Raw genomic sequence first — 10,229 nt, 5'->3', positions numbered from 1 at the left:
GCACCTCACCATTGCTGAAGCTGGCTTTGAACCCGCAATCCTCCGGTCTCAGTCTTTCGAGCCACTGGGATTACAGGCATGTGCCACCACACCCAGCTGGACCACCAGACTTTCTATTCTTACAACCATAATTATTATTTCATCCTTTCGCTCAGATATCTGTCCATTAACTCATCTATCCATTCATCTTTCCATTGATATATCCATTCTTCTGCCTACAGTGTTTCTGTTTATTCTGGTTACTCCAACCCTAATCATTCTCTATTTTTCTCTGACCTGCTGTGTTCCCTGGAAGGCTGACCTTGACAGATTGCATTATCCAGGATCCCTCACCCTCTGGTTTCTGTTTGGGTTTGGCCAATGGGAAGGAGTAGCAGATCAGTGGATGGAAGGAGAAAGAACTTGGGGCTGGGAATGTGGCTCAAGCGGTAGCACGTTCGCCTGGCATGCGTGCGGCCCGGGTTCGATCCTCAGCACCACGTACAAAGATGTTGTGTCCGCTGAAAACTAAAAAATAAATACTAAAATTAAAAAAAAAAAGAACTTGGGATATTAATTCCCCACATCCTTCATCTTGAATGCGTCTTGGCAGTGAACAATTTCGTTCACGGCAATTGTTCTCAAAGAAACATTGGGTCCCTGTTCCCCAGTGTTGAAGATCAAACACCCAAGAAAAGCCGAGGCAAGAAAACAAGTTTTATTCAAGGGGTAGAACACACAGAGAGAAATAGAGATATAGAGACAGACAGACAGACAGACTCCTCCGGAGAGAAGGGGGTCTAGAGCCAGCCTGGGGAGGCTGGGGGTGTCTTATAGATTTCAGGTTTCCTTTTTCTTATGTCTACGAGACCAAAGGACAAGAAAAGAGCCTTCCAGGGGATGATTGCTTGTGTTGGAAAGTGCTGTTAGCACTTCCCCTCTCCCTGAGGCTGTTAGCAACACATTCCTGAGAAGTGCTATCTGTCCATTTCCTTTTCTTTGGTAATCAACTACCTGTGCTTTGTCCTGGTCTCAGTAGTTTTAGGACAGCAGCATCAATATCAATAGAATCTTGTTTGAAATGGAAACTCTCAGATTCTACCGAGAGACTTAACTAAATCAGAGACTCCAGAGGAGGGTCCAACAAACTATGATGGACACAGACACACCTTCCAGGTGACTTTAATGCATGCTAAAGTTTGAAACTTACAGATCTAGAGTTACAGATCCTTTCATACCGCCTCCCATTCATGGATCTATCTCAAACAAAAACTTTTGGAATAGTATTCCTTCCCTTTGCTCCTTTAGGTTTTGATATGGTAATGACTTCCTGCTGTTGCTAGACCACAGTTCCTCGACATCTCACAATGTTTCCTCAATCATGACCTTGCTTCTTAAACTGCCATTTTTTTTCAAAATCACCAGTTTGATTCACATGCTTTTTTTTTAAATTTTTTTAAATTTTTTTTTTTTGTTGTTGTTGTTTTTTTTGTTTTCGGCGGACACAACATCTTTCTTTGTATGTGGTGCTGAGGATCAAACCCAGGGCACACACATGCCAGGCGATCGCGCTACCACTTGAGCCACATTCCCAGCCCTCAGATGCTTTTTTTTTAATTTATTTTTTAATTGTAGTTGGACACAATACTTTGTTTTATTTATTTATTTTTATGTGGTGCTGAGGATGGAACCCAGGGCCTCGCTCGTGTGAGGCAAGCACTCTACCGCTGAGCCACAACCTCAGCCCTATTAAACTGCCCTTTTATAAAATCCTTCTGGTTAAAACTTTTTTGAAAATGTGTGATATTGTGCAGTATATATTTGATCTTCCTGCTCCTTTCCGGTCAAATAACTTCTAAAATTCTTGAAATTCCCAGAGTGATAAGAGTGTCTTTTGTATACTAATGAGATGACTGATGACAAGAGTATCTTAGGTATGCTAATGAGATGTCTGGTTGTCTAGCATGCCTAGATAGCCTTAGGGTGGATTTGGTTACCTGGGTGTTGGTTAATCTTGTGGTAAAAAGATTGGAACTTTCAGCCCTACCCCCCATACTGCCTGGGAGGGGTGAGGCCCCCCTCCAAGGTTGAATTAATAAATCAATAGCTAATGATGAAACCAATTATGCTTATATACTAAAGTTTTCATAAAACCCCAGAGAGGATTGAGTTCTGGAGTCTTCTGAAAAGCTGAACAAGTGAAGATTCCTCGAGGGGGCCAAAAAAGGAGTGGAAGCTATTTTCCTTCTCCCGTATCTGATGCTATGCTTCTCTTTCATCTACCTGTTCATCAGTATCCTTTATAATATCTTTTATAACAAACCGCAAATGTGTCAGGCACAGTGACACGCACCTGTAATCCCAGCTACTCAGAGATAGGGGCAGGAGGATCGTGAATTCAAAGCCAGCCTCAGCAAAAATGAGGCACTAAGCAACTCAGTGAGACCCTGTCTCTAATAAAATACAAAAAGAGCTGGGGATGTGGATCAGTGGTTGAGTGCCCCTGAGTTCTATCCCTGATACCCTCCTCCTGTCCCCGCAAAAAAAAAAATTAAAAAAAAAAAAGTAAGTGTGTTTCCCTGAGTTCTGTGAGCTACTTTAGCACATTAAACCCAAAGAGGGAGTCCTGGGAACCCGTATACATAACTGGTTGGTTAGAAGCATAAGCTGCAACCTGTTCTTGTGACTGGCAACTGAAGTAGGTGCCAGTCTTGTGGGACTGAACCCTTAACCTCTGAGATCTGATGTAGTCTCCAGATAGGTAGTGTCAGAACTGAATTGAGTTAGAGGACACCCAGCTGATGTCTGCTGGAGAGTCATCTGCCAAAGAATTACGGGGTAGGGGAGAATCCCAAGTATTGAGTAATCAGTAAGACAAGTGTTTGATTTTTCCCATACCCTTACATATGCCATTTATTTCCTGCCAGGATCCTGACTGATAGAGAAAATGGTTGCAGAAGTGATCCCAGGAAACATTGCCAAAATGGAATCCTAGAATTGAGTTGCTCAAGTATTTGATGAGTACAAGGATAATCTCCTTGCATGGGAAAAGAGGACAAAGCAATCTGGGCAATGCAGAAGCCTCAAAATCACTTAGAATATCACCAGTGAGACATAGGATGGAATACTAAAAGGCAAGAGTTAGAAGTGTCTGAGTCATTTAATTGCTATGGCCACAAATGATGACTGCAAATGGTGATTACATATATTTTGGAGGGTTTGCTGTTTCTAATTGTGCTAGCAAAATTACATTAAAAAAAAGATAAGTTCAAGATCATGAACTTCTAACTCAAGGCAGGAATAAAGATCCAGATAACTTCTATAAAAGTCTATTAAAGTCTTAAGAAATTTATTTTATAAAATAAATTTATGATTTTATTTTAAGCCAGGGTGGTGGCACAAGCCTGTGATATCAAGTAGAAGGATCAGCCTCAGCAATTGAGGTGCTAAGCAACTCAGTGAGACCTTGTCACTAAATAAAATACAAAATAGGGCTGGGGATGTGGCTCAGTGATTGAGTCTGAGTTCAATCCCTGGTACTCAAAAAAATAAGAAGAAGAAGAAGAAGAAAAATAAATATTTATTTTATGTGGTCATGTGGCAGACATGACTGAAAATCAAATCCAAGATTCAATTATATGAATTGAAGAGTTGCAACATCAGACAAACATACAAGCCTACCACATCCCTTATGCTGAAACAGAGGCACTGTGGTGAAGGAGAAGGACTCTGAGACTTAGGATTGGAGATATAAGGGCAGAGATGAACGAAGCTGAGAATTTTGGACCTCCGACCTCCCCTTGATGGCAGAATATCATTCCCACTTCCTCTGAAAACTATGAAGAATCCAGTATTCCCTACTAGAAAATGTTTTGAAAACTCCTTGGAAGTGGGTGTGCCTTTTTTCTTCAGGACCCACCAGACCACCCCTCATAGTTTCCAGGCCCACATGAAGGTTTGATCCTAACGGTACTACAGATGTGCTCCAAGTACAAGAGCATATATACTGAAGGAGTTGTAGGAACCTGCCAACTTGTGTTGGAAGAATCCTGGGGACAGGTGAGGACAAATTTATCGATGTGTGTTCATCCAGGATTTCTGTAATACATTGGTCAGTAAGGTTCTAGCTTTTCAATCTGATGTTGATCATAGACCACTGTTAGGCTTTCAGTAACCAATCTAACAAAATATTGAGCACATTCCCAGGTGATCCGATAATATAATAATATTCAAATCTGGAATGGGCCCCAATGTGTTGAAAGCTTGGGCCCCAATGCAGCAATATTCAGAGATGGGAAATGATTTCTGATACCAGTCTTGGAGATCAGGACTGGATCCTTATTTTCCTGGTGTCAAAGATTAAACACCCAAGAAACACTGGGGCAAGCATGGAAAACAAGTTTTATTTAAGAAAGGGACAGAAGTAGCAGACTTCTCCGAAGAGAAGGGGACCCAGAGATGGGTGTCCACGGGTGTCCGTGGAAGTAGATGTGTCTTGCTCTTTTATAGATCCCAGCACCCCTCACCTTCTCTTTCTTCTCTGTGTACATGCCTAAGGGCAAGGAGGAACAGCACAGAGGGTGATTGTTAGTAACTCCTTGTCCAAGGAATTGTGATCAGAGAGGTTGGCTGTTAGCAATCCTTTGTCTTTTCTTTGATACCCAGCCCTTATGTTCTCAACTCCCATCATTCATTGCCTTCACTGACAGCCAGACCCTTCCCCGCTGCTTCAGTTTGCTGAGGAATGTGACATTTCTGTTCCCTCAAGCCAGGTAGGGATGCAGGCAGATTGCTTTTTGGCAAATAAAGCACCCACAGAAAGTCAGTGCAATAGACTCATTTTATAGACTTATTCTCTTATCTTCATGTTCCCATTATCCTCATATATTTGTCCCCTTACAATTGGATCATGAGGGTTCTAACCTCATCAGTGGATTAATCCATTTGATGGATTAATAATTTGAATGGATTGTTAGGAAAGTGTAGGAGGTAGGGTCTAGTTGAAAGAAGTAGGTCACTGGAGGCATGCCTTGAAGGAGTGTATTTTGTCCCTGGATACTTCCTTTCTCTCTGCTTCCTGGCTACCATGAGCTGAGATTTCCTGTGCCACAACTTTCCGCCATGATGTTCTGCCTCACTTCAGGCCCAAAGGAACCAGCCAACCATGGACTGAAAGTTCTGAAACCATGAACCCAAACAAATCTTTTCTTCTTTTGTGTCAGGTATTTTGGTCACAGGGATGAAAAGTTGATTAACACAGGTGAATGAAATTACTATCTATATAAACTATAGGAATGACTGGTAATCAATGTTTGCCCATGGGATATGTGGTGATAGCAAATTGGTCATGGTCTCCTAAGTAATGAAATAGATGAACAGCTTACTGATATGCTAATTGACACAAAATTTCTAGACCTTATGGGTAGAAAATTTATTCAGGTAATATTGGAATTGACATTTTTTTATGTCTTTTCTAATTTTTTTTCTTTTTTCTTTATTTATATATGATAGCAGAAAGCATTATAATTCTTATTACACATATAGAGCACAATTTTCATATCTCTGGTTGTATACAAAGTATATTCACACCAATTCGTGTCTTCATACATATACTTTGGATAATAATGTCCATCACATTCCACCATCATTTCTAACCCCATACCCCCTCCCTTCCCCTCCCACCCTTCTGCCCTATCTAGAGTTCGTCTATTCCTCCCATGTTCCCCCTCCCTACCCCACTATGAATCAGCCTCCTTATTTTTTTTTGAGAGAGAGAGAGAGAGAATTTTTTTAATATTTATTTTTTAGTTTTTGGTGGACACAACATCTTTTTTTTTTTTTTTAAAGAGAGAGTGAGAGAGGAGAGAGAGAGAGAGAGAGAGAGAGAGAGAGAATTTTTAATATTTATTTTTTAGTTCTCGGCAGACACAACATCTTTGTTGGTATGTGGTGTTGAGGATCGAACCCGGGCCGCACGCATGCCAGGCGAGCGCGCTACCGCTTGAGCCACATCCCCAGCCCCGACACAACATCTTTATTTTATTTTTATGTGGTGCTGAGGATCGAACCCAGTGCCCAGCACATGCCAGACGAGCGCGCTACCGCTTGAGCCTCATCCCCAGCCTAAATCAGCCTCCTTATATCAGAGAAAACATTCAGCCTTTGGTTTTGGGGGATTGACTAACTTCACTTATAATTTATCTATTCCTCAAAGTAAGTCAGCTCTCCAGACCTGAACCCCCTTGATTGTGTGGAAGGTGGGAGGTCCTGGATCTCTCTCACAGGTGAATTGTATTCTATTCTTCCTCCTAGTCAGTGTTTCTCAAAGTGTGGTGAAATTTCTAAGCTTCTAGGGATAGAGGTAAGCTGAAAAATAGTGACCTGGAACATTTTTACACATGAAGAAAGAGGCACAATGTTAAAAGGCAGTTTGGATTTTAGAAGCAACATATACCATAATTAGATGTACTACTTCAAAATATTTACTTGATATTTTGCATAAAGCCAAGAGTTCTGAATGAAGTTCAGAGCAAGAAAGGCCTCTACAGGCTCCAGGGAAAGTTGCTTTGCTGCTTGGGCCTAACAACACGTAAGTCCAATGAACTTTAAGTTGTTTGTGGCAAAGAAAGTTCCTGTAGGAACCCTAAATAGGAGAATTATAGCAAAAACATAGACAGTGGAAGTTAAGGCCAAAGTTCTCCTGCTAACAATTGTTTTCTTTTTGAAAAGCAATTCCTGATTCCTGATTTGCCACTGGGTCCTGGTTTAAAACTCAAACTATAGTTCACCCAGTGACAATACCACCTAAGTGGGCCTTCTGGGAAACTGAGGCAGCATGAAAATCCCTGTCCTTCAAACTCCAATTCTTGCAAGTCAGAAAGATTTCAGACATGTCGCTCAGAGTGACAGGGATAGGAAAGAGGAAAGGGGACACTCTCAAGAGAGAGAGAGTAGGACCGTTCAGAGAAGAGAGGGACTGCTTGCCTCTCCTGCACTCCAGTTTTTATTGGAGGTCACAGAGAAGTGTCCAGAGAATCCCACCCAAATCCACCTCTTGACTTTCGACTGACAGCAGGATGACATCAGATTTTGAAGTCGCCACTGCGATAATTCTACATCACTTTGGCCCACACTGATTGGTTCTGATTGGATTCCTAATCATAAATTCTTACAGATTTTATGATTAGAAGCAATTATCCTTATCTCCCTGAGTTCTGGGATCTGATCTGTGAAAAGGGCCACAAAAATCTCCACTTTCAGGGTAAATTGTGTTCTTCTTATCAACATGATTTTGGACTTGCATGTCTCCTGCAGATAACAGGTAGTTTGCCAAGACATGTAACATATTCTGGCCACTTCAGTGAGGCAGAGCTGCAGGTGAATTGCTTGTTGAAAAAGAAAGAATGTGGGGAGTCAGCACAGTGGGCCCATTTTATAGAATAATCCCCTTAATCTTGATCTGTCTGCCCCTACAACAAGGAGATCAGAATGCAAACACTGTCCCTGGAGCTGATAATAAATAGCTCCCCCTTTTCTTGGCCAGACTGTAGACTGCTTAGGTTCTCAGAGCTGAAGCCAAACTAAGCAGAAGAGAGGGGAAGCCACTAAGGGGGAAGGAGGGAGGGCAGGATCCTGTTTTGCCAGAAAGAGGGGAGTAAAGGAGAATCCCCGGAACGGGACATAGAGGGGAATTTTGGACAGAGAAAGTGAAAGCTCTGGGCCATAAATAAGAAGCAGCCACAACCTCACACAGGCTCTCACACACACACTTCTAGATCCCCTCACACCCCAAGGACGCCTGTGCACTGCCACCACTCTCCTGCAAGCCTACCGGAGCCTCAGCTTCACAGACGCATACACACACCCAGAGACTCACTCAGACTTCCACAGTCGCTGCTGCCTCAGTTCACTCTCCATGGCACCCCGTGTGGCCCCACTACTGGCTCTCAGTCTACTAGTTCTCTGGAACTCCCCAGGTAAGGCTGAGGGGATGACTAGGGTGGTGGTGGCAGTGAGTTGGGGGTCAAAATCTGGGTCTCAAATTGCTTGTTGATGGTCATGAGGGATACTCCAAATTCAGGGGAATTCTTGGGTCTGCATGTTTCAATGAACCTAGGGGTTCCCTGTGCCCTGTGTGTATGCCTGTGAGGGTGGGCACCTCCGTACCCTTAAATTCCAACATGGATCAGCTTTTGGCATATTCTAGGGCCTATGGCTTCCTTCCTTTGCAGTGTCTATTTCTGTGCCTCTGTTTCCCAGGTAGAAAAAAGGAACATATATATTTATTAAAGGTAGGGAGAAATGGAGACACTCAGGCAAGGCTGACAGTCAAAATATTCAGTAATACATTCTCTTTTTCTCCTCCTCCTCCTTCTCCTCTTCCTCCTCCTTCTTCTTTCCTATTTTTTTTTTTTTTTGCTTTTGTTTTGTTTTGTTCTGAGACAGGATCTCACTATGTTGCACAGGCTGGCCTAAAAATGTGGGACAATAGGTCTGTGTCAACATAGCTTAACTATTTACCAATTCATAAGCCTTAACACCAGCTTCTCTGCCCCAGTACTGTGACTAGCATTAACGTTTTTTTTCCAGAAACACAGACAAGGGTTTACTTAGGAGAATAGAAACATGTTCAAGGGAGAGTATGGGCCATCTCCAGTCAAAGAGACAGCTAGCATTAATTTTTTATTTGTGGAACATGGAGAAGTTGAGAAGACCTGAGAGAAAGAGAGATTATGGTGATCAGAGTAGCAGGAAGGCATCTGTGGGGCTCAGGGTAGTGGTTCTTTACAAACAGTTCAGAAGTATTACAATAGAGTTTGCAACCATATTGGTGCACACTGGCTGAATGTCAGCACACAGCTGACCTTAATCCCACTTCAGACTGTGGCCTCCCTTCCTCACCATCCCTATATCCTGACACCTTCTTTCCCTATCCCAGCCCCAGCTCTGGGTGGTGCCAATGATGCAGAAGACTGCTGCCTGTCTGTGACCCAGCGCCCCATCCCTAGGAACATCGTGAAAGCCTTTCGCTACCTCCTCCTCACGGATGGCTGCAGGGTGCCTGCTGTTGTGTAAGTTGCTGGGAAGGTGTCTAGTCCTATACTCCCACTGGCTTCTAGTGATACCCCTACCTTTTTATCCCTCTTTTTCTGATCAAGCTTAACTCCTTCAAGGTAGCCCTTGAAAGTTTCCCAGACATGGTCCCCAGCCTCTGCCCCTCACACTACAGCCTTCCAGGAATCTGGGTTCCAGGGATCCCCCCTTTCTCTCTGACCTCTGACTCCAGGTTCACCACACTGAGAGGCCACGAGCTCTGTGCTCCCCCAGACCAGCCCTGGGTAGACCGTATCATCCGCAGATTGAATAAGTCCTCTGCCAAGGCAAGTCTGTCCTCCCAGCCCTACCTCCAACCTCCAAAACCCTGTTCAAGATTCTGTCCATCCCATGACTCTGCCTATCCTTCCTCCCACAGAGCAAGCGCCACAGCAATTAGACCATAACAGTACCAGAGGGAGCCCTGTGTCTGACTGAAGGGATGGGACTCTCCCTGGCCTGGGGAACCAAAGACCAGAAGGGAAGACCAGGCTTCCAGCTGCTCTGCACCCCACCTCTCCCAACCAAGGCAGGGCCTTCAGTGTCTTTGTGTGAGTGTGTGAGTGAAAGGGTGAATGTAGCAAGATCACAGCCTCTTCATGCCCAGACTGCAATGCTTTCAATAAAGCCACTTAGCACCCATTGATCTGTTTGTTTGCTTTCTGTTTGCTCTTCATCTAAAAGGACAGGAATAAGAAAGGAAGAGATGGAATGTCAGGATCTATTTTCTACCTTAAGTTCTGAGCAATCTCTTCATAAACCTTTACCTAACACCCTGATGATCTCAGGATCAGCCCCCACAATTAGGGCCCCATCTCATGTCTCCTGTCTATCACACTCATGTTTAGCCACTCTCAACTTGTGCCAGTCCCTGGACAAGCCAAGTGTCTTGGGCCTGCCCATATTTTCTCTCCAAGGTAGGTGTCCAAGCCTCCAGGTGTCTCAGGGATCAGGTATCAGTGAAGGAAAGGAGTAGGGCAGAGGGCTTAGCTCTAATGCCTGAGGAAGTGTCTGTCTGCCCATACCATTCCCTCTTGCACATTCTTCTCTCTCCTCTGTCCTCCAGCTTCCCATCTGGATCCATATGTTTCTTTCTCCAAGAAGCCTTTCCTGTCCCCAAGCAGGGTTTTATAACTTCACTCCCTCACAACCTCTCT

General features: G+C 43.6%; 1 protein-coding gene across 1 annotated transcript; it reads left to right on the top strand.

Annotated features, from left to right (window-relative positions):
• Positions 1-7,771: 7,771 nt before the first annotated feature.
• Positions 7,772-9,472, top strand: Ccl19 (C-C motif chemokine ligand 19). The gene is made up of 4 exons (XM_077797345.1): positions 7,772-7,955; positions 8,918-9,050; positions 9,266-9,359; positions 9,452-9,472. The coding sequence occupies exons 1-4, from the start codon at positions 7,895-7,897 to the stop codon at positions 9,470-9,472; spliced, it is 309 nt and encodes a 102-aa protein (XP_077653471.1). The 5' UTR covers positions 7,772-7,894.
• Positions 9,473-10,229: the final 757 nt, after the last annotated feature.

Source organism: Urocitellus parryii, chromosome 4 (genome assembly GCF_045843805.1).
Source record: "Urocitellus parryii isolate mUroPar1 chromosome 4, mUroPar1.hap1, whole genome shotgun sequence".
NCBI classification, from domain to species: domain Eukaryota; kingdom Metazoa; phylum Chordata; class Mammalia; order Rodentia; family Sciuridae; genus Urocitellus; species Urocitellus parryii.
Note: the sequence above shows the minus strand (reverse complement) of the source record. Positions and strands in the feature narration are given on the sequence as shown.

Coding starts and splice junctions, on each gene's coding strand:
- Ccl19 (XM_077797345.1), top strand. CDS start 7,895: ATGGCACCCCGTGTGGCCCCACTACTGGCTCTCAGTCTACTAGTTCTC. Junction 7,956..8,917: donor AGTTCTCTGGAACTCCCCAG/GTAAGGCTGAGG, acceptor TCCCTATCCCAG/CCCCAGCTCTGGGTGGTGCC. Junction 9,360..9,451: donor TGAATAAGTCCTCTGCCAAG/GCAAGTCTGTCC, acceptor TTCCTCCCACAG/AGCAAGCGCCACAGCAATTA.